This window comes from Dromiciops gliroides, chromosome 2 (assembly GCF_019393635.1).
Source record: "Dromiciops gliroides isolate mDroGli1 chromosome 2, mDroGli1.pri, whole genome shotgun sequence".
NCBI lineage: Eukaryota > Metazoa > Chordata > Mammalia > Microbiotheria > Microbiotheriidae > Dromiciops > Dromiciops gliroides.
The window spans coordinates 136,017,489-136,045,318 of record NC_057862.1 but is presented as its reverse complement, the minus strand read 5'-3'; the positions used below and the strand labels follow the sequence as shown (position 1 = coordinate 136,045,318).

The window sequence follows — 27,830 nt, the reverse complement described above, 5'->3', positions numbered from 1 at the left end:
TTTCTATGTTAGTTCTCTTGTCAGAGAAGAATCAGAAGAAATGGGAAAAACCACAAGAAATAAGAAACAAACCAAAAAAAAAAAACCCAACAAAAAATGAAACTAGTATGCTTCAATCTGCATTCAGACTTCATAGTTCTTTTTCTGGATATGGAGAGCATTTTCTATCATGAGTCTTTTGGGATTGTCTTGGATCACTGTATTGCTGAGAAAAGCTAAGTTTATCACAGTTGATCATCACATAATGTTGCTATTACCACGTACAATGTTCTCTTGGTTTTTCTTAGTTCACTCAACATCAGTTCATGTAAGTCTTTCTAGGTTTTTCTGAAATCTGCCTGTTCATCATTTCTTACAGCACAATAGTATTTCATTACATTCATAGACTTGTTCAGCTACTGCCCAATTGATAGGCAGTCCCTCAATTTCCAATTTTTTGCCACCACAAAAATAGAAGCTATAAATATCTTTGTACATGTGGATCCTTTTTCCTTTTTTATGATCTCTTTGGGATACAGAACTAGTAGTGGAACTGCTGGGTCAAAGGGTATGCACAGTTTTATAGCCTTCTGGGCATAGTTCCAAATTGCTCTCCAGAATGGTTGAATCAGTTCAGAATGCCACTGACAATGCATTATTGCTCCAATTTTCCCACATTTTCACTAACATTATAATTTTCCTTTTTTGTCATATTAGCCAATCTGATAGGTGTGAGGTGGTACCTCAGAGTTGTTTTAATTAACATTTCTCTAATCAATAGTGATTGAGATTATTTGTTCATATGGCTGTAAATAGCTTTAATTTCTTCACCTGAAAATTGCCTACATATCCTTTGACAATTTCTCAATTGGAGAATGACTTGTATTCTTATATATTTGATTCAGTTCTCTATATATTTTAGAAATTCCTTTATCAGAAACACTGGCTATAAAAATTATTTCTCAGCTTCTGCTTTTATTCTCATCTTGGTTGCATTGGTTTTGTTAGTGTCAAAACTTTTTAATTTAATGTAATAAAAATTACCCATTTTGCATTTCATAATGTTTTCTATCTCATCTTTGGTCATAAATTCTTCCCCTCTCCATAGATCTGAGATAAACCATTCCTTTCTATTTTAATTTGCCTATGGTATCATCCCTTTATGTCTAAATCATGAACCCATTTTGACTATACTTTCATATATTATGTAAGATCATATATGGTTGGGATCTCTTTCAGGGGGTGATTGGTGGATTCTTTCAATTTCTATTTAACCTTCTGTTTCTAGAATATCAGGGCAAATTTCCCTGACAATCTCTTAGAAGATGATGTCTAAGCTCTTGTTCTGATCATAGTTTTCAGGTAGTCCAATAATTTTCGAATTATCTCTCCTGGATCTATTTTCCAGGTCAGCTGTTTTTCCAAGAAGATATTTCACATTGCCCTCTATTTTTTCATTCATTTGGATTTGCTTGATTGTGTCTTGGTTTCTCATAAAGTCACTAGCTTCCATTTGTTCAATCCTAATTCTTAGGCAATTATTTTCTTCAGAGAGCTTTTCCATTTGGCTTTTCAAGCTGTTTACTTTTTTCATGACTTTCCTGCATCACTCTCATTTCTCTTTCCATTTTTTCCCCTACCTCTCTTAATTTATCTTCAAAGTCCTTTTTGAGCACTTCTATGGCCTGAGACCAATTCATATTTTTCCTGGAAGCTTTGGATGTATGAGCCCTGATGTTGCTATCCTCTTCTGAGGGTGCACCTCAATCTTCCTTGTCACTTAAGAAACTTTCTTTGGTTACCATCTTTGTCTGCTCAACTTGCCCATATTTTATTTGACTTTTAACTCCTTCTTAAAAGTGGAGCACTGCTTCCAGGCTGCACTGTCCCAAGCTTCGGGGGGTCTAAGGTGATATGATTTAAGGAGTGGCAGGTTCTTCATCTGCCTGGCCTGTGTTCTTGTTTGAAAATAACCCCAAGGCCTACTTGCTCTTCAACAAGAAAATAAAATTTTTGTTTCACCGGGTTGATAGCTCCGGCAAGCCTGAGCCCCTCTCCCACGTGGGCTGCTGCCACTCAAGGCTGCTTCCTGGTTCTCAGCAGGGGTAAAACCATTGAATTCCACTTCAGCACCAGCAGAGACCCCTGTAATCTCCCCCCAGGCCAACCACTCAGCCTTCTCACCAGACCATGAGCTTATTAACAGAAGATGCCAGTGATGAAGCCAATTCAGAGGCTCCAGAGGTCTCTTTATCTAGTGCAACCTGCCTGGTGCTCAATCCATGTCAGTTCAACTTTGGGCTTGGGTTCCACTCCTGCCCCAACACAGCAGACTCCTCCTGCCAACATTCTAAGCCATCTTTGGCTGGAAAATAATCTCACCCTGTCCTTTTGTGGGTTCTGTTGCTCTAGGTATTGTCTTATGGCATTATTTGAAGGGATTTGGAGGGATTTGGGGGAGAGCTCAAAGGAGTCACCCTATCCTCCACCATCTTGGCTCTGCCCAGGAAGTCTCTCGAGATACAGTTCTTAAGAGTTATAAGTATCTGCTGCTATAAGGATATAAGCATTTTCACCTTATTGAATAAGATGGTCCCCTCCATCCCCCACCTGTTTTACTTTTTTATGCTTCTTTTGAGTGTTGTATTTTAAAATTGTATTTTTTTGTTCAGTTCTGGATTTTTCATGAAGGAAGTTTTAAAGTCCCCTATTTTACTGAATATCTATCTTTTCCTCTGAATGATTATGCTTAATTTTTATTAGTGTCAGATTCTTGGTTGCAATTCAAGCTCCTTTGCCCTCCAGAATATCATATTCCAAACTCTCTGATCTTTTAATGTTGAACCTGCCAGGTCCTATGTAATCTTGATTATGGCTCCTTGATATTTAAACTGTTTCTTTTGTTTGTTTGTTTTTTGGTGAGGCAATTGGGGTTAAGTGACTTGCTCAAGGTCACACAGCTAGTAAGTGTCAAGTGTCTGAGGCCAGATTTCAACTCAGGTCCTCCTGACTCCAGGCTCAGTGCTCTATTCACTGCACCACCTAGCTGCCCCCCCCCTTTTTTTTCAACCACAATAAAGGTTTATTATGAAAACAGGCTGGTGTGGGGGTGGGTGGAGAGGAAGCAATGTGACAAATGTGTACACACCCACACACACCCTGGCCAGCCTGGGGGAAGAGGTGAACTTAAGTGAAATAATGTGGCTTCTTGACAGCTAGGTGGTGCAGTAGATATAGCACTGGCCCTGGAGTCAGGAGGACCTGAGATCAAATCTGGCCTCAGACACTTAACACCTACTAGCTGTGTGACCCTGGGCAAGTCACTGAACCCCAATTGCCTCACCAAAAAAAAAAAGTTAAAAAAAGGGAGTTGTTTTCTTTTTCCAAGCTACTGACTCTCTCTTGCATAACTCTCATTTCTTTTCCCAATTTTTATTCTCTCTCATATTTGATTAATAAAGTCCTTTTGAGTTCTTCCAAGAGGCTTTTTGGTATTGATACAAATACATCTTCCCCTTTAAGGCTTTGCATGTAGGCATTTTGCCATGGCTTTCCTCTTCTGAGTTTGTGTTTTGGTCTTCCTTGTTGCCATAGTAGTTTTCTATCATCAGGGTTCTTTTCTGTTTCTTACTCATGTGTTAGCCAATTTTGTGCCTGTGCTGAAATCATCTTCTAACCAAGAACAGCTTGGAAGGTCAGAAGGAGGGAGCTGCTGTGCTGAGACAGGAGTGGAGCTCAACCCCACAGTCGCCCTGACACATATCCAGTCCCAGGAAGGCCTCACCAGAGAAGGAGACCCCCAGAGCCTCTGAATCAGCTGAAGCACCAGTGTCATCTGGAACTAAGCTCATAGTCTGGTGAGAGGGCTGAGCCCTTGGCAGGGGGGAGACTACAGGGGTCTATGCTGGTGCTGAGGCAGAACTTTGGTTTTTCACCCCTGCTGGGAACCAGGAGGTAGGCTTGAGTAGCAGTGGCCCAGGTGGGAGAGGGGCACAGGCTCGTCGGAGCTGAAAACCACAACACACAAAGCTGGTTGATTAGCAAGTCGGTCTGGGATCATCTACGGACCAGGGAACAGGCCAGGCAAGTGAAGAGCCTTATCCTGCTTAAATCATACCACCTGGGACTTCTGAAGCTTGGGGTACTGAAGCCTGGAAACAGTGCCCCACTTTAAGAAGCTAAAAGCCAAGTAAAGGAAAGGCAAGATGAGCAGACAGAGAAAGGTGAAGACCATAGAAAGTTTCTTTAGTGACAAGGAAGATCAAGGTGTATCCTCAGAGGAAGATGTCAACATCAGGGCCCCTGTATCTAAAGCTTCCAAGAAAAATATGAATTGGTCTTAGGCCATGGAGGCACTCAGAAAGGACTTTGAAGATAAAGTTAGAGAGGTAGAGGAAAAAATGGAAAGAGAAATAAGGGTGATGCAGGAAAAACATGAGAAAAAAGTCAACATCTTGAAAAGCCAAATGGAAAAGCTCTCTGATGAAAATAATTGCCTAAGAATTAGGATTGAACAAATGTAAGCCAGTGACTTTATGAGAAACCAAAACACAATAAAGCAAATCCAAATGAATAAAAAAATAGAGGGAAAGGTGAAATATCTTCTTGGAAAAACTGCTGACTTGGAAAAACTGCTGACCTGGAAACTAAGTCTAGGAGAGATTATTTGAAGATTATTGGTCTACCTGAAAACCATGATCAAGGAAAGAGCATAGACATCATCTTCCAAGATATTCTCAGGGAAAATTGCCCTGAAATTCTAGAAGAAGAAGCTAAAATAGAAATTGAAAGAATCCATCAATCACCTCCAGAACGAGATCCCAAAAGGAAAACTCCTAGGAATATTATAGCCAAATTCCAAAGCTCTCAGATCAAGGAGAAAATATCGCAAGCTGCCAAAAAGAAAGAATTAAAGTACTGTGGAGCCCCTGTGGAGCCTCAGTCAGGATAGCACAAGATCTAGCAGCTTCTACATTAATGGACCGGAGGGCATTGAATATGATAAGAATCACCTACTCAGCAAAACTCAGCATAATCTTTTAGTGGAAAAAATGGAACTTTAATGAAAAAGAGGACTTTCAGGTATTCGTGATGAAAAGACCTGAACTGAATGGCAAATTTGACTTTTAAATACAAGACCCTAGAGAGCCATAAAAAATTGGAGTTGGGGGACATACCTGGGGTCATGCAGTGGGTGACTGTCTTGTGTCTGAGGATGGGTTTTGGCTGGGATCCCCCTGGGTCCAGGGTGGATTCTTTGTCCACTGTGTCACCTAGCTGCCCCATGATGACATCTTTAGGGTTAAACTTAGGGGTGAGGGGAATGCACTGGGGGAGGGGGAAGGGCAAAGGTGAAATCCAACATGAAAGAAACAAGAAAAGGCTTATGGAATGGGGGAAGAGATGGGGGAGGAGCAGGGCAGCAAATGAATTTTACACTCATCAGAAAAGGCTCACAAGATCTTAAACTCATCAGAGTTGCCTCAAGGAGGAACTAACACACACACACACACACACACACCCAACTGGGTGGAGTAATCTATTTAATCTGGGAAGTAAATGAGCCTAACACTCATCAGAATTGGCTCAAAGACTTCAATCTCATTAGAATTGGCTCAAGGAGGGAATAACATACACATTCAATTGGGTGGAATAATCTCTCTAACCCTTCAGGAAAATAGGAGCGGAAGGGGATAAAGGGAGAGGGGCAAAAGAAGGAAGGGCAGATTGGGGGAGGGGACAGACAGAAGCAAATCCCTTTTGAAGAGGGATAGGATGAAAGAAGATGGATAATAGAATAAATATCATGGGGAAGGGAATAGGATGGAAGGGAAACAGTTAACAATAGTAATCATGAAAAAGAGAAAAGGGGGAAAATTGTACAAAGAATATTTATAGCAATTCTTTGTGGTGGCTAAGAATTGAGAATTAAGGGAATATCCATCAATTGAGGAACGACAAAAGAAGCTGTGGTATATGATTGTGGTGGAATGGTCTTGTGCTATAGGAAATGACAGACAGGATGATCCCAGAAAAACTCACGAACTGATGTATAGTGAAGTGAGCAGAACTGGGAGGACATTGTACATAGTGACAGCAGTATTGTTCAATAAGCAATTGTGAATGACTTAACTACTCTCAGCAATGCAGTGATCCAAGACAATCCCAAAGGACTAATGAGGAAGCTTACTATCCACCCCCATAGGAAGAACTGATAAAAAGAGCACTTGTTGGGGCAGCTAGGTGGTGTAGTGGATAGAGCACCAGCCCTGGAGTCAGGAGTACCTGAGTTCAAATCTGGCCTCAGACACTTAACACTTACTAGCTGTGTGACCCTGGGCAAGTCAGTTAACCCCACTTGCCTCACTTAAAATAAAAAAAAGAACACTTGTGGATTGTACATATATAACCTGGTTGTGGTATTGTGGAGGGAGGAGGAAAGGGAGGGAGGAAGGGAGAAAAATTTGGAACTCTAAATCTTATTAAAATGAATGTTGAAAACTACCCTTACATGTAACTGGAAAAAATTAAATAAATGTTTGTTGCTAAAAAAAATTTGAATAGAAAAAAGAAAGAAAAAAAGAAAGAGTTAGTAAGCCAGGTTGACTAGAAAGTATGTGTAAAAAGTAGTCATGACCTGGGGAGCAATCACCAGATACCAAGGGGCTTACAATTAACTAATTGAGAAAGAGGAAAGTTGGGCTACAACCAACCTTTGTTTTAGTAGTCAATCATAGGGCTCGTCACCAATATAAGCACATCTACTTTTACCCCCTTTGAGCGCTCTCTTCCTGTGCAAACTCTCAATCTCCCAAATTCTCAAGTCAGCATAACTCTGAGACAGTGACTGTGATTAAGAGTTATTTTGAGAGGCTGTTTTCATTTTGGGTGGGACTATTTGAATACTATAGGAAAAGAGGTAGGTTGTGAGAGATCACAGATCTCATTACATTATCATTCCCAGAAAATTTGCCTTTCTTCCAAGATATACTATTATTGTCAAGGGTACCAACATCCTTCTAGTCACCAAGGTTCAAAATCTCAGTATTATTCATGATTTTACCCTCTTCTTCACACCATATATACAATCAGTTGCCAATCTTGTTTCCTACTTCATATTGCTCCTCTTTATTGCTTTTTCTTTATAATGCCATCCCCTTAGTTCAAGATCTTATTACTTCTTTTCTGAACTACTGCAAGAACTTCATATTTGATTTCCCTGTTTCAAGTCTCACTGATTTTCCTAAAACACAGGTCTGACCAAGTCACTCCCCAACTCAATAAGCACGAGTGCTACCTGACTGACTTTAGTATCAAATATTTTATCTTTATCTCATCCTTTTAAAATTTCTTTTTTCTTCCTTAAGTTTTATAAGGTATGTGAGTATTACTATAATGCTATGCATATACAATTTATAAATAAACTTCTACATATGGATGCATACTCAAAAGTTGTTTACTGATGAGTGAGACTTTGGAGACAACAGGTCTATACAAGGGATGATAAAAGACTGAATAAGGGTCATGGCCATATGCATGGTGAGAAAGGAATGAATGTGAAAGATGTTGGGCAAGTAGAATTAAAAAAACTTTGTAAACAACTGGATCCAAGGATTGAAGAGAAGAGTGAAGGATGACCTTTAGATTTGTGAATCTGAATGACTGGAAGATCTTGGTACTGTCAATAGAAATAGGTTAGTTTGAAGAAGAGATGGCTTTAGGAAGCTGCTTCATTTTGGATATGTTGAGTTTGCGATACCAATCATACATGGAGGTAAAGATTTTCAGTAGGTCTTGGCAAAAAAGGATTGAAACTTATAAGAAAAATAGAAATGGTCAGATTTCTTTTGAAGTCACCTGCACAGAGATGAAAATTGAGCCCATAGCAGCTTATAAGACCATCAAGAAAGAGTGGGTAGGTTGAGAGTAGAAAAGGACCTGAGCACAATTTAAAACAGTATCATGCTATTGTCATTTCAGGGATGCTCAACAAAATAAGATAAAAAAAGCCTAGCATGCTGAGAATGGGTTTTTTTTTTTTTGTTTTTCTGGGGTTTTTTAGTGAGGCAATTGGGGTTAAGTGACTTGCCCAGGGTCACACAGCTAGTAAGTGTTAAGTGTCTGAGGCCGAATTTGAACTCGGGTCCTCCTGACTCCAGGGCTGGTGCTCTATCCATTGCACCATCTAGCTGCCCCCGCTGAGAATGTTTTTAAAAGACTTATTCACAAAACTAGTTACCTTATTATTTTTAACTTAACAGTGTCAAAATATACTTAAAATTCTAAGTAAACACAAATCCTTTATGAAGCCAAAGTTCAAATTCCAACATTGTGGCTGAATAAATCAAAAGAAACATGTCCAAAATATACAGTGTACTTTTTAAAATACAATTTTAAAAGTAGCATTTGATAGAAACAGTATAGTTGAAATAATTTAACATACAGGAATAAAAGCCTCCAAAAACATGGTTTGGCATTGAAACACCAAATAATATATTCTATTTTGCATGTTCCTTTTTGGAAACAAGCAAAAAAGGAGCAGGGACAGAGAAAATACAGACGTATATTTAGAAGGCAAGGGAAAATGTCTTAAGTAAACCAATTTATTTAAATAAGCATTTCTTATTAATAAAAAGTTAGAGATCTTGGAGGTGCTCTTCTAACCTCTAAAAAACAGTATTACATTCTTTCTAATCCTATAAATTGCCATCTTGGCTAAATTTCATATTAAATTGTTATGAATAACTCCCTTTATTAAAGGTTTAAAATATTGACTTTTTCCACAATCTTTAAAAATAAGTCCACTTTACTGGATTCCTGAATACCTGTTATGATAAAATTTAGTTATTATTAAATTCCATTCCAAATATCAAAGGACTGTCCAAATTCCTATTTTGTACTAATAATGATTTTTTTAAATGGGCAATCAAGTGGGAGTTTGAAATTAGTTTCTTTAAAGGAAATTTTTTTTAAATTAAAATGTTACTGTAGTTGTTATAACAAGATTTGTATGTTTAGGCTAAGGCTAACTATTTTCTTAAAATGTCTTGACAACTTTTATAGTTATGCATTTGAATCATCTTTTCAAGGTGTTTGAAAATTTTGAAAAAATATTTCTACAAATAATTTTGGATTTTTGTGCTTTATACAGATGTATCATGACTTAAATGCTCAATAAACATCACTATTGACTCCAGATTTCTATTTTAATTTTTACCACAAGCTCTTGATATAAATTTGATTAGGTCAACATGAGCAAACAGCTCAACTAAGCAAACATTTATTAAGTACCTACATATACACATACATATATATGCATAAATGTGTGTGGGGGGGGTTATATATACACAAATACCCAGCACTATTTTGTAACTTATCAATTTTTCAACATGTTAAATGGAAGAAAATGCCACCTTTTTATCTTATTAAAGTTATGATAAAACATTCTTGCAAAGCAACCCACATGTACAGTCAGGAAAAAATGAGGTAGTTTTTTTTTTTTACACAAAGATTTTTGAAGAATAATGCACCTAAAAGGAAGAGAAAGGAAGTATAAAACTGCACAAACATTGCTTGTAGTTCCATATCAAACCATCTCTACATGTTTTCAGAAAAGAAAGTGCTACTGGTCATGTCAACCACATTCCTTAACAATCCCCTTTAGAAGCTTTATCTTTAAATAGAAAAAAAAGTATATAAGTATGTAAGCACATAAGCAAAAATGGATTTCTAAGTCTAAAACTATAGTCTTGTCAATGACAAGTCTTAGATTGTGACTCACCTGGAGGTAAGAATTTTAGTTGGTTATTAGCTAACCGAAGGTGACGTAAGGACCTTAGACGACCAATCTCTGGGCAGACAATTTCCAAGGCATTGTCACTCAGATCCAGACACTGAAGCTTTACAAGGGAACCAATGGCTTAAATGATACAAAACCAATAAAAAATTAATTTTAACCATGTTTAGACTTCAATAATATTCTATCAAAAAATACTTTAGTATTAATATTCATGTCTGAGTTGATTGTGTGGTACTAAAACCAAAGGTTTAACAGAACAGAAGTAAAAATTCATAAACTCAAAATATAACCTGAAAAGAGGAACAAACATTAGAAATGTGGAGATTCAGACACAAAGTGTTACAAAAGGTCATTTTTTCTAAGATAGAGCTTTTATTTGAGCTTGGGGTTTAATTTGGAATATATGTAAATGACTAAAATAAAACAAAATTTGTATAAATATAAAGTAGAAAACAAATGGGGAAGCTTTAAGGTTAAAAACTACCAAATACAATCAAACAAAAGTATTAAGTAATAACTGGCACAGGGAGAAACTGGGACTCAATATCAGGATTTACTAATAAAAGTGCTATTTAGCTTTTTAATCTAGAGTAATTAGGTAGGAAAATCACAGCACTTAAGTGCATTTGAAATTTTAATAGAAAGATAATAAACTTAGTCCACATAAGAAAGGAAAGAAGTATAGTAAGAAAGCTATAGTAAACTCCTTTGGGAGTTCTTGCAGTAAGCTTCTTCTGAAAACAAACAAACAAAACTACATTACAAAGCAAAATCAATACTAGGTTATATTCACTGAAAAACTGCAAAGGAACTTACCTTCAGGTACAACAACTATATTATTTGAATGAAGGTACCTAGGTAAAAAGCAAAAACAAAATTAGAGCTGGTCCCCTTTAGTATTTTCCCAGATCATCAATAGGCAAAATGTTGACTTAGAAGCTTATTAGATAGGCAGAGATCAGGACTCTTATTATATGAATCTTATCATATCACAACCAACTCCACTAAAATATGGAATCTACTGTTGAATCTATTTTCACATTCCATTCAGATTATGGTACCATGAATCCAAATTTTCCTAGCAAATTGCAGCTACTGCTGATCATATTAAACATCACTCACAAACACAACAATTATTTGCTATAATAGCAACCATCTAATTTTTTAGTATAACAAAGATCTTTTACAAAAACAAGGAACTTACAGAACACATAAATTGGGGGAACATGGGGTGAGTCTTCATTTTATACCAGGATCTACCAAATGGTTTAGTTTTTTTAGTCACAAAAATGGTCAGTTTACAAAAAAACTGGATTTATATCCATTTTTCATGGACACAGCTTTGCATAAAATTAAGTGCGACAATTTAACATATATCTTTTAATTTGTAATAGAGTCATAATCACAGAATATATAGTGAAAAATGTCCAGTTTGTCTAAGCAGTTGTAAGATGTGGACCAAAAATGGAGAAAGTAAAATTTGTGTCTAATTTATAGTACCCTCAGAAATATTAAGCCCCTCTAGAATATGACTTTTCTCTCTGAAATAAGCTTTAATAAACAAGAAACCAAATCCTTATTTTCTAAGTTTTAAATATGTTGACAAATTCAGGCAGCTCTGATCACAGGAACATTTTACAGCTAAGTATCTTTAGCACACTCTGGTGGTGAATAAACACAACTACCATCATTTTAAGCATCCTGTAACCTTTCTTACAAGGCTATTTAATAATTGATAACTATAGAATAAATTAATATAAGATAGAATATATGCATCATTAAGTTTAAAAAACAAACCAATTTTGGCCAACTATGTGGTCAAATTTACATGGTTTTGTTTCTACTATTTAAAAAAACAAACAAAAAAACCAAATCAGTAATAATTTTTATCTTCCCAGTAGATACTAGAAAATATACCTATTTTCAGCCTAATTCCATTACTGGAATTTCTTTTTCATTTTCACAAATATTAAAAGAATCTTGATTTCCTTTGAGGATAAAGAAGAAAAGTGCCCATATGGGGACTAACAAGCACAAATGTAGACGAGACAAAGGATATGAACAGGCAGTTTTCAGACAAAGAAATCACAGCTATCTATAATCATATGAAAAATAAAATGCTCTATATCACTATTGATCATAGAAACTCTGAGGAATCACTTCACACCTATCACAGTGGAAAATATAACAAAAGAGGAAAATATTACATGTTGGAGGGGATGTGGGAAAACTGGAATGCCTATCCACTGTTAGTGGAGTTGTAAATGGATCCAACCTTTCTGGAGAGCAATTTGGAACTATGCCCAAAGGGCTATAGAACTGTACATTCCCTTTGATCCAGCAATACCACTGCTAGGTTAATATCCTAAAGATATCCCCCAAAAGAGAAAAAAGACCCATTTGTAAAAAATATTTATAGCAGCTCTTTTTGTGGTGGCTAAAAATTGGAAATCAAAGGAATGACCATCAATTGGGAAATGACTAAATGAGCTGTGGTACATGATTGTAATGGAATATTATTGTGCTATAAGAAATGACAAGCAGGATGATTTCAGAAAGGCTCAGAAAGACTTGTATGAACTGATGTATATTGAAGTAAGCACAACCAGGAGAACATTGTGCATGGTGACAGCAATATTGTTTGATGAAGAACATACAATGATCCAAGACAATCACAAAGGACTAATGATGAGGCATACTATCCACCTCCAAAGAACTGATATTGATTGAACACAGACGGATGCATGCTATTTTCACTTTCTTTTATTTTTTCTTTTATTCAAGTTTTCTTACACAAAATGACAAATATGGTAATGTTTTGTATAATTGCACATGTATAACCTATGTCTGATATTTTACCACTTCAGGGGAAAGGGAGAGGAGGGAAAGGTATAAAATTTGGAACTCAAAACTATAAATGTTTATTATTTAATTTAATTTAATAAACATTTTAATGTTTATTATTTTTAAAAAGAAATTATTTTTTTAAATTGCAGACAGGAATGTGTTAAGTTCTAGGATGCTGTTTGAAGCACAGCCTAAATTGAATTATCCAGGGACACATAGTTGAATGTTAGCAGCAACATTTAAGCCCAGTCCTTACCTGGAAACACACCACCATATTCACTATCTGATACTGCCTCTTTCCAAATGCATCTATTTTTTCCTGAAATAATGCCTGTCACACCTAACCATTTAAGTGAAAGAAAAACTGAACTTTTAGGAAACTATTGTCCAGTTAATTAATAAAATCATATTGGCCTGCCAAGTTTCTAGTTCCAAAATAGCTTAAACAAAGGTATATTTCTAGCATGTACTTTTTTTGGTGTGCGCTCAACATTTTCCACCTTTTATAACACTCCAAAAGTTAATTCTAGGCAGGATATCCTGCCTCTTATCGAGTAAAACTGGACGTTCTTTGTGCCAAAAGATTAAACACAAGTAAAATGCATATATACAGTAATGTTTCATTAGCACAAGAGCCAAGATGCCTAATTAGAAAAACGGGGAGCATAAGAGTAGTTTTGTGCAGTCAACAAAATAGTTGGCTATTTTCGTGTCTACTTTGTTTATGTGAGGCATATCTAAAAGTACATAACTCAGATTGTCCATATCTTCTCCATTCTACTTTAGTTATAGAAATGGTTACAACCTTGACCTTGCCATCACCCACAAGTGTTTAACTTCTCAATCTATGAACTCTATAACTGCTTTATTTGTTCATATTTTTTCATCATTCCAACTTTCTCTGTGCCTTACAACTCTCTAATCCTGTTCTTCATCCTAATGATGACCTCCATTCCCTCCACCTCTCAGTTCTTTCCTGGGCATTCATCCCAACACTGACTACACTCTTCTTCCTTCCCTATCTCAACACCTTGATTAACCAACTCAACTCTACACTGTCATCCATCCTTGATTCCCTTGTCTTATCACTGATCACATCTTGACTACCCCTAATCCTGGATTACTCCCACCAATATGCCAACTTTTCTCCTATCTGTATCCTGTCAAACAGAGTTGGAGGAAATTGTGAAATGTACAGATTTATGTTATATGATCTCATGTGGGCTCTCACTGAAGCTGGGTAAGCATTCTATCCTTCCCTAATAGATTTGCTATACTATCCACCACGAGACTGTTCCAAACCTTCTCTCTCCTCAAACATCCTATAGCATTGTTCCTTCCCCACAGCCTCAATGCCCAAGACCTTCCTTCACTGAAAAAAACTGAGGCCATTCATTGAGAGCTCCTTCTCATTGTACACAGTATCATCAACATTGAGTGTTGATCTACTGTGATGGACTATATTCTTCTCACCAATGTAATGGCACAGAAGAGTTCCAGGGAACTCATGATAGAAGAGAATCTCCAAATCCAAGAAAAAAAAAAAAGAACTGTGGAGTATAGAGAGCTCCTTCTCCTTCTCCCCTCTTCCTCATCACCATGTCTTCCTCTACTATTTCCCCCTTTCTTATTTCATCCTTCTCTGACTCTTAAGCAGTTTGTTCTATTATCCCCACACCATCTTCAGTTTCTCCTTGTTTAATGCTTCCTTCCCTGATGCCTACAAATAACAGCACTCCCATTCTCAAAAAGCCTTCATTTGATTATACAATTCCCACTAGGTATCTTACCATATTTCTCACCTCCATTGCTAAGAAAACCATATACAATGTACAATTGGTGCCTCCATTTCATTTCCTCTCACTCATTTCTAAACCCTCCGCAATGTGGTTTCCTACCTTATCGATTAACTGAAACTACCCACTCCCAAGTTATCTTTTCATTGGCAAACCTGACAGCCTTTTCAGTCTTCATCTTTCTTTACCTCCCTGCAATATGTGATACTGTAAATCATCTCTTTATGGATATCCTTTGCTCTTCCGGTTTCCAGGACATTCTTGGTTCTCCTGCTTCCTATCTGATCACTTCTCAGCCTCCTTTACTGGTACTTTATTTATGTTATGCTCTTTAATCATGGGCAACCACCAAGGCCATATCTATCCTGGGCCATTTTCTCTTTTCACTCTATACTATCACATTTAGGGATCTTATCAGTTTCCATGGTTTCAATTACTATTTCTATGCAGAAGACTCCTATCCATATATCCTGCCTATAATTTCTCTCCTGAGCTACAGTCATGAATCTCTAACTGCTTCTTAGATATCTTGAACTGGATGTCTCATTGGCATCTCAAACTCAACATGTTACTAACATAACTCACTATCTCCTCTCCCCCTTTTCTAAAATATCCTATTACCATCGAAAGCATCAAGATCCTACCAGTTTAATAGCTTTTTGGGGTATAGTTACAGATTGCTTCCCAGAATGACTGAACTAGTTCATAGCTCTATTGATAGCTCCAAAATTTCCTTCAGCATTTGTAATTTTTCTTTTTTGTCATTTTAACCAATCTACTGGGTATAAAGTAGTAACTCAGAGTTGTATTCATTTGCATTTTTCTAATTATTAGTGATTTAAAGCACTTTTAAATATGGCTATTGATAGCTTTGATTTCTTCTTTTGAAAATTACCTATTTCACATCCTTTGACCATTTATCAATTGGGGAATGGTTTTAATTCTTGTACATTTGACTCTTCCCTACACATTTTAGAAATGATACCTTTATCAGAGAAACTTTTTGCAATTTTTTTCTCCAGTCTCCTGCTTTTCTTTTCATTTTAGCTCCATTGGTTTTATTTTTACAAAACCTTTTAAATTTTATGTAATCAAAATTATCCATTTTACTTCCCATGAACCTATTTCTTGTTTGGTCTTCTCCTATCCATAGATATGACAAGTAATTTCTTCCATGTTCCAATAAGTAGCTTATGATATTACCCTTTATCATGTACCTATTTTGAACTAATCTTGATATACAATGTGAGATCTTGGTCTATTCCTAGTTTGTAACAGACTACTTTCTAGTTTTCCCAGAAGTTTTTGTCAAATAGTGAGTTTTTGCCCCAGAAACTGGGATCTTTAGGTTTATCAAACACTAGGTTATTATGCTTATTTGAGTCTTTATATTATGTATTAATTTGTTCCACTGATTATTTTCTTTTTCTTAGTACCAAATTGTTTTTTTAATACATTTTTTTCTGATTCCAATACAGTTTATTTTAGTTTATTTTTGGTTAGGCAATTGGGGTTAAGTGACTTGCCTAGGGTTACACAGCTATTAAGTGTAAGGTGTCTCAGGCCATATTTGAACTCAGGTCCTCCTGTGCCACCTAGCTGCTCTTACCAAATTTTGACAATTACAGTTTGGTTAGTATAGTTTGAGATTTGGTACTGCTAGGCTCCCTTCCTTCTCATTCTTTTTCCCAACATATTTTTGTTCTTTTATTTCTCAAGATGAATTTTATCATTTTTCCAGCTCTATAAAGTAATTTCTTTGGTAGTTTGATCAGTATGGCACTGAATAAGTAAATTAATTTAGTTAGTATTGTCATTTTATTATATTTGGTTAGCTTATAATGAATATTTCTCTAATTATTTAGATCTGTTTTCATCTAAGTAAAGAGTGCTTTGTAATTGTGTTCATATAGTAATGTGGCCTCATCCTACTTTTCCTGCCTTATTAAACATTATTCCCCTCCATGCATTCTAAATTCTAGTTAGACTGGCCTACTTGAAGTTCATGGCAAAAAACTATCTCACATCTCTGTATCTTCATACTAGTTATCTTCCATGCCTGAAATGGTCTGCCCCTTCTTCTCTATTTCTTAACTTCCCTAAATTCTTTTAAGACTCAATTCAAATCCTACCTTCTGTGAAAGGTCTTTTTCAACTCCCATAGTTGCTAATGCCTTCCCTTTCAGATTATCTTCATCTGTTCAACATATTTTTTTTTATGTACCTATTAATTTACATTTTTTCTCCACTATTGCAATGCATATTCCTAGAAGGTTGGTATTGTTACTTTGCCTTTTATTGTATCCACACTTTGGTTTATAATAAATGTTTAACAAATACTTATTAACTATGATTTAAGACAGATAAAGCTTACATAATAAATGAAATTAAAAGTAGATTTAAGGGGGCGGCTAGGTGGCACAGTGGATAAAGCACCAGCCCTGGATTCAGGAGTACCTGAGTTCAAATCCAGCCTCAGACACTTGACACTTACTAGCTGTGTGACCCTGGACAAGTCACTTAACCCCCATTGCCCAGTGCAAAAAAAAAAAAAGTAGATTTAAAATATATTAGATCATTAGTATGATGACTCATTGGAAAATGCATTTTCAAGACTTTTGAATTATGAAAATTGTAAGTTGAAGAAACACTTTCAATGTTTCAGAGAAACAAAGTTGTTATTTAGCTCTTCTTTTAATCAAATATCAGTATACATCATGGCCAATAAGAAATTTTTTAAATCCTATAAAAATAGAATACTGATCTAATAAGATGGCAGAGAAAGTAGCTCTCAGAATAACTCTCTCAGTCTATAACTTCAAAACAATAAAAAATGACACAAATATGTAGTAATTAAAAATTGTACCAAGAAGAAGAGAGAAGTGTCTCTATACAATGTAAAGCCTTCTCAAATATCAGCAGAGGGCTGAACTATATATGAAGATCCTGCTCACCATAACTATCTTCCATTGTTCATCCCAAGACCAGCCTGAACAACCTGATAGGCTCTGGCTGTGGTAGTTTCTATCCTGCTTCCCCACTACTCCCAATTCCCCACTATATTCCTCAACAGCAAGAGGACAATGAAGTTGTTCAACTGAAAGAGTGGTCATTTATGGAGAAGGTGAGGGAAACCCTGAAAAGCAGAGGTGACAAAGGAAAGATGCAAATCCAGTTTTGTGTTTTCTTCCTAGAGTTTCCACCCAGCAGGGAGCCACGGTGAAACTAGGTGGCACAGTGGACAAATAGCTGGGTTTGGAATTTAGAAGACCAAAGTTCAAATCTGCCCTCAGGCACTTGCTGGTTGTGTCACCATGGGAAATTTACTGTCTGCCTCAATTTCCTCAACTATAAAATGCTGATAATATAATGGCAACTATTTTCCAGGGCTGTTGTAAGGATCATATTCTTAGCACAGTGCCTAGTACATAGTAGGTGCTTAATTAATGTTTGTTTTTTTCCTTCCTCCTTCTCAACTTCCAACTCAAGAAAGTCATGAAAGCTCTATGGCCTTTACAGTATGAACAGAAGGAAGCATAAGCCAGAGTGGAAAGGAGAAGAACACAAACAGCAACAAAGCCTTATTCAACAGACTGATTAGAAGAGATAAGTGGAAGCAGCAAGAAGACTGAAAAAGGACTAACTATAAATAGAAATAGAAAAAAAAGAAGCACAAAGGGTTTTTTTTTGGGGGGGGGCAGGCAATTGAATTGCTGCAAGGAGTTCTAATAAGAAGCTTCCTTAACCAAAGCAGATCAGCAGCTCTGCTATAACTTAATTGTTTTAGAGAGTCACCTCAGGTACTGAGAGGGTGAATTGCCCAAGGTCACACAGCCAGTATGTGTGGCCCTTGAACCTAGATCTTCCAGCTCTCTATCTACTATGCTATTTTGCCTCTTTCAAAATAAGGTCAGAAAGGAAGAAAACTCCTCCACCACCCTTTTTTTTTTTCATTAAAAAGCTAGAAGTCCCTAGATAAATCGGCAGGATAAGGGGAAATGAATAATATTTTTTTTAAAAACTCATGTGAAAACACAATGAATAAAATATTAAGCAGTGATAGAAAACAACCTGAAAAACCCCAGTGAAAAAGCAGGCAAGACAATTAATTCTATGGAACCCTTAGAAACAAAGGAAAACTGCAAGAAATGCTTAAATGGTTAAAAAAAAAAGAAAATTTAAAGCAGAGATAAGGGTAGAATTTAAATAAGAGCAGAAATCAGTATTCACAAAGAAATCAATAAAACAAATAGGAGTAGGGGCAGCTAGGTGGCGCAGTGGATAAAGCACCAGCCTTGAATTCAGGACGACCTGAGTTCAAATTCAACCTCAGACAATTGACACTTACTAGCTGTGTGACCCTGGGCAAGTCACTTAACCCCCATGGCCTCGCCAAAAAAAAAATTAATAAATAAAAAGTATTTAAAAAAAAAACAAATAGGAGTAAAAACACATGAGATAATCCACACACCTCCCCCAAAATGGATCCTATGAAAATAAATGGCAGCTCTGGAACACAGAACTGGAAGAAAATTTGATAAAATATAATTAAGACATTATTTTTCAATTACCATATGTTCCTACTATAAGCCAAAGCTACTGATTGTGAAGACAAGACACAAAGAAATAATTTAAAAACCAAAGGTCCAAAAAACAAATGTTAAAAATATATATTATAATACCTAAATAAAATATTACAAGAAATAGCATAAGAAAATTCCCCAGAAGTATTTATACAGAGGGTGAAGTTATGACTAAATATAATCCACAGATAGCAAGTACAAACTAATTTCCAAATTTAAATCACCAAGGAACACAACAGTGGTTAACAGCAGAATTTGAAAGTCAAACAACAAATATTAGAGACAACCATAAGAATGTCCTTCAGTTATTGGGGAAAACAAGTACAAACAATTTCTTATCTATAAGAAATCTAAGTGACTATAATTTACTCCAAAATACAAAAAGGGATCAGGATGCATCCTAAAATAACATGCTGCAAAGTTGAGGCAAATCACCAAAGAAAAAACATGGACTTTGGACAAAATACCCTTTGAGTAATTCCTACAAAAGAAATCAGAACTAAATAGGGTAGTCAATATATAAATGTTCCAAACAAGAGAAAGATAAGAATGCTAAGTTAGCACCATTAACAAAAAAAGACTAAACAATGAAACTAATATTCTTGGGGGTGGGGGGGGTTGTCATGTGTTTAAGCCAGGTTAAGGCTATTTGTAAAAGATCTCCTACTAGTTGAAAGTCATAGAAAAAAACAAAGAGGAATTATTTAAGTGCAATACCATCTAAGAGGCTAAAGATTAAAAGGGATTTAAGAGTCAAAAGAAGGAAGGTGAAAGAACTGAATTAATATTCTGTAGACTGAAATAAATCAATATTTACTTTTTTTTTATAGAGAAGGTAACACGAAAGAATCTGCTTAGACAGAAAAAGAGAAGGCAAATGAGAGAGGATGCATTCAGATAAATTCCAACCCAACCTGGCCTTGAGAAGAAAGGAAGCAATGCTTTCATTAAAATTTTAAAATATCTGGGATTCACGGGAGTTGTGGGTGAATCCCAGAGTTTAAAGAGAAAAACCTGGAGAGAAGGAGTGGGAAACAAGTCTAGTCCTAAAAGGAATACCAATGTAGGGAAGTCAAAACACGTTTGGGTCTTATAACTAGCTTCATTGAGAAGGAGAGCATTGCAGGGGAATCACCTTCTAAATTTGAATTCTAAAAAAAGGTGTCAGGTTTACTTTGATTTAACCCCATGGAAAGCTCCTTTTTAAAAAAATTTAGTCTTATCATTTTTTTTCTTATGATAGAAATTTCCTGAATAACATTTGAAATTTGGTTTGATTGGGTTCTTTAATGTTGAGAAGATAGAAAAAGATTACCCAAATGACTCATATGGATTAGATGAGTCAAAATTAAAATAATAATAAAATTCAATGGGTCAAGTACAAACAGGAAAAAAATCTAGTCACCAAAAAAAAAAATCTAAGGTTCCTAGTAGACTTCATAAAATAGATTTTTTTTTAAGTCTTTGGAGATCCTTGAGCTTTCCACCCCCTCCCTTTCTTACATTTCTGTAAGATGACTAAATTCCACGTGACATTACCTGTTGATAGAATAAGAACTAGGACAGGTACTGAGACCCAACCCAGTATTACTTTCATTACCCTGTGTTGCCTTAACTTTACATATCCTATAATTCCAACTGTTAAAAAAAAAAAGCCTCTTTTTCCTAAAAAAAAAAAAAATCCCACTAACAAAATTGTAGGTTAATAAATGAATCACAAAATCATCAGTCACTATTAAAATCATTAAACTTCTCTTTGGGGTTGTCTCTTATTTTAGTTTGTACTTTTAAAGAAGGATATGAAGAAATTATGAACAATCCCCCCAAAAAGATTAACAATAAATAAAGCATTTGAGGAAAAAAAGACACACAAACTTCTAAAATAACACTGGCTAAGAACTGGAAATCAAAGGAATGCCCATCAATAGGGGAATGGCTAAACAAGCTGTGGTATAAGATTGTGATGGAATATTATTGTGCTATAAGAAATGACAAGCAGGACAATTTCAGAAAGGCTTGAAGGCTTAGTAAGAATTGTAAGAACTGATGTATAGCAAAGTTAATAGAACCAGGAGAACATTGTGCACAGTGACAGCAATATTATTTTAAGAACCACTTTGTGAATATAAGTCATTTTGACTATTATAAATACCCAAATAAACAACAGAAGACATATGAAAAAAGATGCCATATGCATCCAGAGAAAGAACTGATAAATAGAAGTATGTATTGAGCAATTTGACACCTATTTGTGTCTAATGGTAGCAATATCTGGGGTAGTGGGGTAGAGGGAAGAAAAAAGAGAAAGAGAAAAAAGAGATATTTACACAATAACTTTATTATATATTTAAAAGGAATACCAAGTTGTACATAATAGATTTGCAGTCTCATGTGCAATCATATTTTATTATACTATGTTATGAAAATACTTGTTTTATTCCATAAATTTAAAAAATAAGAAAAAAAAGAAATGATAAACAGCCTCAGGTCCTAGAAAGAAGGCATATAATTGGCATAATGGTAACATTTGCAGAAGTGGGTCAAAAGATCAGGAGAAAATTAATTAGGATAATGGCTTATAAAGGAAAAAATGGCTTGAAAATTCAGTGGTTTCTTATTTAATGATCCAGGAACTAAATATGTAAGGAATGTGAGAAATTCCTTAAGAAATATAAGCTGGTGGGGCAGCTAGGTGGCACAGTGGATAAAGCATGGGCCCTGGATTCAGGAGGACCTGAGTTCAAATCTGGCCTCAGACACTTGACACTTACTAGCTGTGTGACCTTGGGCAAGTCACTTAACCCTCATTGCCCTGTCAAAAAAAAAAGAAAGAAAAAAGAAATATAAGCTGGGTAGATCTAAAATAAAAGGACTCTATTATCCTAAGTGAGTATACACACATCTGCAATAGGTGTCTCCACTTTCTCTTACTTTCTTACTTCTTAACCCCTTATAATTTGGCTTTTGATCTTATCGTTCCCCCAATGCTGCTTCAAAGTTACCAGTGACCTCTCGGATACCAAATCTAATGGTCTTTTCTCAATGCTCATTCTCCTTGACCTCTCTCCTCCTTGATAGTCTCTTCTCTCTAGGTGTTCAGAACAATACTCTCTCCAGTTTCTCCATGTACCTCTCTAACCATTCCTCAGTCTCCTTTGCTGAATCCTCCTGGTCTTGTGCTCTAACCATATGTGTGTGTCCCTTAGGGTTCTATTCTAGGTCCTTTTCTCTCCTCCCTCTAAACTACTTTACTTGGTGATCTCATCAGCTCCCATGGATTTAATTGCCATCTCTATGCTAATGATCTTGCCCCAATCTCTTCTCTGACCTCCAACTGCCTTCAGATACCTCAAACTTGATTCCAGGAGACTTAAACTAAACATATCCAAAACAGAACTCCTTATCTTTTCCCCCCCAGCCCACTCCAGATTCTCTATTACTGTACAAGCTATTGCTAGTGCCTGTTGACTTTATTTCTGCAACATCTTTTGAATTCTCCTCCTTCTCTCTGATACTGCCACCATAATAATGCAGACTCTCAACACCTCACTCCTGGACTACTGAACAGGCCTGTTGGTGGGTCGGCCTGCCTCAGCTGCCCCTACTCCAATCCATCCTTCATTTAGCCATCAAAGTAAAGTGTAGGTGTGACTATGTCACTCTACTCAACAAACTCCAGTGGCTCCTTATTGCCTCCAGGATCAAATACAAAGTGCTATGGCATTCGAAGTCCTTCATCATTTAGCCCCCTCTCACCTTTCCATTCTTTTTATACCTGACTCCCCACCATATTCTCTCTGATCCAGTAACACTGGCCTCCTGATTGTTCCATAAACGAGACACTCCATCTCGTAGTTCCAGACATTGTCTCTGGCTGTCCTCCCTGCCTGGAACAGTCATCCTTTCTAAAGTCTATTTGCTGACTTCTCTGCCTTCCTTTAAGTCCCAACCAAATCCAACATCTTACAGGAAGCCTATCCCAACCTCTCTAAATTCCAGGGCCTTCACTCTTTAATGATTTCCTATTTATCTTGTATATAGCTTGCTATGTATATATTTGTTTGCATGTTGTCTCCCCCATTAGATTATAAGCCCCTGATGGGCAGGGACTACATCCTCAAGAAGGGGGAAGAAGCAGGAGGGAGGGAGAGAATTTGGAACTGAAAATTTTAGACAATGATTGTTAAAAAAATTTTACATGTAATTGGGAAATGTTTAACAAAATAAAAAGATTTAAAAAAACAATGTATAACTTGGGCACTATAGATTGTATATTTAGATATGAAAAATTAGTTCAATAAAGAGAAGGATGTGTCAATATGCAAGATACAAATAGAGGGAAAAGAGAAACAAAAACACAAACAGGACATATGAAACAAGATTTGAAAACATAAAAGTCTGAAGTTAGGAAGCTATCTACATGCACGCGTGTGTATATGGACATATACACACATGGAGACAGACACAAGTGAGCTATTAAATCAATATAGAGAGAAAAGTTTCCAGAATTTTTTTCATAACCTTGACCTGTGATTTCATTGACATAGGGATCTTCTAGTGAAGAAACTTCCTATACCCATGTAGACTGCTATCTCCTGTACAATGTATAGTTAGAGAGTTGTCAGGGGCACTGAAAGATAAATTGACTTGATCAGGTTCACAAACTTCAGTCTTCCTGACTTGAACTTAGTCTCTCAGCACTAGTCAACACTGCCTCTCCAATTAGCAGGAATGCAATGAGAGTTTGAATCAGTATAGCACAGACATGAAGTTTAATTAAAAGCTATTGAAAAGGGGGCAGCTAGGCGGCATAGTGGATAAAGCACCAGCCCTGGATTCAGGAAGACCTGAGTTCAAATTTGGCCTCAGATACTTGACACTTACTAGCTGTGTGACCCTGGGCAAGTCACTTAACCCTCATTGCCCAACCAAAAACAAAAAAAGCTACTGAAGAATTCCTGAGGTTGGGCTGGACAGTGGAAAAGAACCATGATAAAATTTCTAAGAACAACCAAACATTTGGAAGGCAAGATCAATATCTGAAACCAGTCTCCCCCTGATTCTTCAACAGCAAACACAAAAGCCAGGGGTTTTCCAATTACCTGGGGACTATACACAAGGTGCTAATTTTCATAATAGTTACTAGAGATTTTGAGTCAGGGTTCTTAATAGGAGCTGTTAAACAACAGGAAAAGCAGCCCAGGTGGTAGAAATGGCAACATATTTAAGGAAGTTTTTCAGTCTTTTCAGGGACAGAGATTAGAGGTGCCTAGGAGATTGGAACTATGAAGCCATGAACTTTGCCTGGAGAAATGCCAGATTGCTTCAATCACACATGGAAGAGCAATTCAAGGTCCCATACTGAACCCACAAAGAGTTTATTTAGAATTCAGGAGCCAAAAAGGCGATGGGAAATCTAGCACAGAATAAAAGAGAAGCTCATTTAGATCAGTGGAAAAAAATGAAAAGGAAAGCTTCTACATTAATAATAGTATCACAGCTCTGTGTTTTCTGAATACAATAAACATAGAATGCCCAAACAAGGAACTACATAAGTGGATTATTTTATCCACATAGTCAACTAAAACATTGTTATTAGACTGTTAATAAGTTTTTGTTCTATATTTTGTTGTTTTCTTCCATGTCTGTAAGTATATCTATACTTTTTTAAAAACTGTAATTATGAGAATACTTTATGGTGGTGTTACATTTATCCAATCTCAGCATTATAATTTTGGAAAATATTATAAAGTTTTGTTGTTCAATGCCGTATATTTAAATATATTCAAATCAGCAAATAACGTTCTATTTTGTATTACGGATGTTTGCTGAATTGAATTTGTTGGAATCTACCAAAAGAAAAAAAAAGTCAGTGCTATGTGATATTATAGTATTGTAGTTGGAAAAAAAGCAACCAAATCAACTTATGTAGGAAACAGAACACTGTATTTCAGGGAGACGTGCTAATTTGTTTTAGGATATCTCAAATTCATTCACTCATTCAACATCTGTTAGGTTCACACTATGTATAGAGTCCTGTGCTAGACACTAGGGAAGATACAAAATTTAGATCAGACAGTCGCTGACCTTTAACAAACATTCACAAATTCACTAAACTAGTCCCAGCACTCATAACTTCTTCACTGGACTAATATATTAGCCTCCTAATAAGTCTACATGCTTCTCTCTATAATCCTTTTGACAGAGAGCTGCCAAAGCAGATCTAATCACGTCATTCCCCTGCCCAAAAAAGTCTTCAGTAGTTCCCTATTGACTCTAAGATAAAATACAAACTCACCAGCCTAATACGTAAAAACTTCCTCAATATGACTACATGATATGGCCAATTCTGGCCCCCAATAACTGATTTCACAGATGCAAGACACCCCCAATTACAAAGTACTGAACAAAATGTCCCAAATGAATTTTAACAACTATATTATAATGTTGAGTTTCTAGAGTAGATGAGGATGATTAAGAGTTAAATCAGAAAATCAGGTCATGAAAAAACTCAATGACACCTTTGTTCTTTGTTTTGCTATGAAGCCCCTTATGAGGTAATGGCTACCTGTGTGGAGGAATGAGGCCCTAGGCTCTGGGAAAGTTTCTCAGAGTCCAGGCAAGGCCATGAAAGCCAGCACCTATTTCTAAGAGAAAAGGCTCCAAAACCTACAAAGTGAACAACAGGGTGAGCCAAACTTTCTCCCCACCTATTTCCTTTCCTTTGTTTTTTTTTTAATATTTGATCACATAGGTGGAGAGAAGGTGACAGAAATAAGAAATACTGTGGAGACAGAATCTACAAGATGTGGCAACCAACTGGATCTGGAGGTGGAGAATGAAGATTCAAGGATGACTCCAAGGTTATAAATCTGTGTTACTGAAAAGATAGTGGCATACTTAATAGAAACAGAATGTTAGGAAGAGTGGGTTTGAGGGTAAAGAATTAAGGTGTTGTTTTTTTTTAAGAAATGTTGAGTTTGAGATGTGGAGATGTTCAGCAGGCAGTTAGTAACCAAAGACCAAACCTCAGGAGAGAAGAGGCTTTGAGACAGTCAAAGGACCTATTTCTGAATCCCAGCTCTGCTATTTACAGTAACCTGTACAACTATGGGCAAGTCATTTGCCCCCTCAATTACATCATCTATAGAATGAAGAAGTCAAATTTAATCAGGGGTTCTTAACTTTTTTTGTACCTAAGATTCTTTTGGCAGTCTGGTAAAGACTAAGAACCCTTTCTCAGAATAATGCTTTTTTAAAATTTTATTATTTTTTGTGTGTGTGAGGCAATTGGGGTTAAGTGACTTGCCTAAGGTCACACAGCTAGTGTCAAGCCTCTGAGGCTGGATTTGAACTCCGGTCCTCCTGACTCCAGGCCAGTGCTCTATCTACTGCGCCACCTAGCTGCCCCTTGAATAATTATTTTTTAAATGAGGGAAATAGTAAATTTCTTTCAATAAAGTTTACTGAAAATAAAAATTTTAAATTTCCCCATCCAAGTTCAAGGACATTCCTGAAATCTATAATAGGCAGTGTCCACAGACTCCAGGTTGAGAACCCCTGGATTAATTGACACTTACAGTCTCTTCCAGCTCAAAATCTATAACCATAATCACAAAATAGTTTTAATTCAATGTAGGAACAAAAGCAAGTGTGAAAGGGGTTAAGAATTCATAGTGAGAATTTTGAACCATTGAGTATAGACATTATTTTCAAGAAATTCAGTAGTAATGGGCAAGATAAAAATGTGTTAGAAAAGCTAGTAAGATCAAAGGAAGATTTTTTTTTGTTTGTGAAGACTGAGAATCTTGAATATATTTATAGGCAGATGAGAAGGGGCCAGTGATTGAAGAAATATGAGAGATATATGCTGGAGCTAGGTTCTGGAGGAGTCACAGGAAAATGGAATCAAGGATAGAGACAGAGGTACCCTAGTGGAGTGTATCTGCTTTTGTAACCAGAAAGAAGCAGAAGAAAGGGTATGAGGACACTGAGAAATTTTGAAGAATGGAGGCAGAGCTGAGGGAATTCATACTGGATGGTGACATTCTTCTCAATGCATGGGAAACTAGGAAATCTGCTTCAACTATGCAGGTTTTAGGGAAAAGGAGGGAAGAAAAGACATTAAAATCAATAAGACTAGAGTAGGTTGGTGGGGCAAAAATAAAGTCCCAACTTAGTTTATCTAACAAAAGCGGAGAGGATACTCTTAGAAAGATACATTGCCCTAGAAATAATACCTACCTTCTCTAGCCATAGAGAACCTCAAAAGTTCTTTTAGAAGCCAAATTTTATGAGTCTATGGTTAAACAATGAAAATACATTTGAAAAGGGCATTTATTTTAAGGTCCATTAGAACTAGAAGTCAAAGAACTATGTCATTAAAAATCATTAAAGTGACATATCCTATTACTAAAAGTAATGCACAACTATTTATACTATAATTTTAAAAAGAAAGTTAACACTTACAATTCCACAAGGTTTGGAAGCTTCTGAGCAAGATCTTCTGGCTGGAAAAAAAAATTCAGGCTTTACTGTTTTTAGTTCAAGGAAAAAGCACATAAAATTTCTAGTTATCATAAATATACACTACTATACTAATATTAAAATGATAAACATAAAAAACTGAATATAACTGTTTAAGATACTAAAATTTTATTGTTTGAATATTATGTTTTGTCAAGAATAACACATAGTTATCAATATGTGACTAAAAAGATAAACACATTTTTAATAGTTCTTTCCACATCATGTTTTTGTGAAAACCACTTTCTGGTTTGTAACTATGGTCACTGTTACCATTTGCAGTCCCATTTATTGACTGAG

The 27,830-nt window shown here is 36.1% G+C and overlaps 1 protein-coding gene across 2 annotated transcripts in view; it reads right to left on the bottom strand.

Moving 5' to 3' along the window:
• LRRC28 (leucine rich repeat containing 28) overlaps positions 1 to 27,830 on the bottom strand; it is a 170,785-nt gene that overhangs the window by 118,910 nt on the left and 24,045 nt on the right. For both annotated transcript variants that reach the window (XM_043984884.1, XM_043984885.1), the window contains exons 3-5: positions 27,474 to 27,514; positions 10,595 to 10,632; positions 9,761 to 9,898 (exon numbers count right to left, since the gene is read on the bottom strand). In XM_043984884.1, the coding sequence (XP_043840819.1) occupies positions 9,761 to 9,898; positions 10,595 to 10,632; positions 27,474 to 27,514 (217 nt within the window). The remainder of the gene's footprint in view (positions 1 to 9,760; positions 9,899 to 10,594; positions 10,633 to 27,473; positions 27,515 to 27,830) is intronic.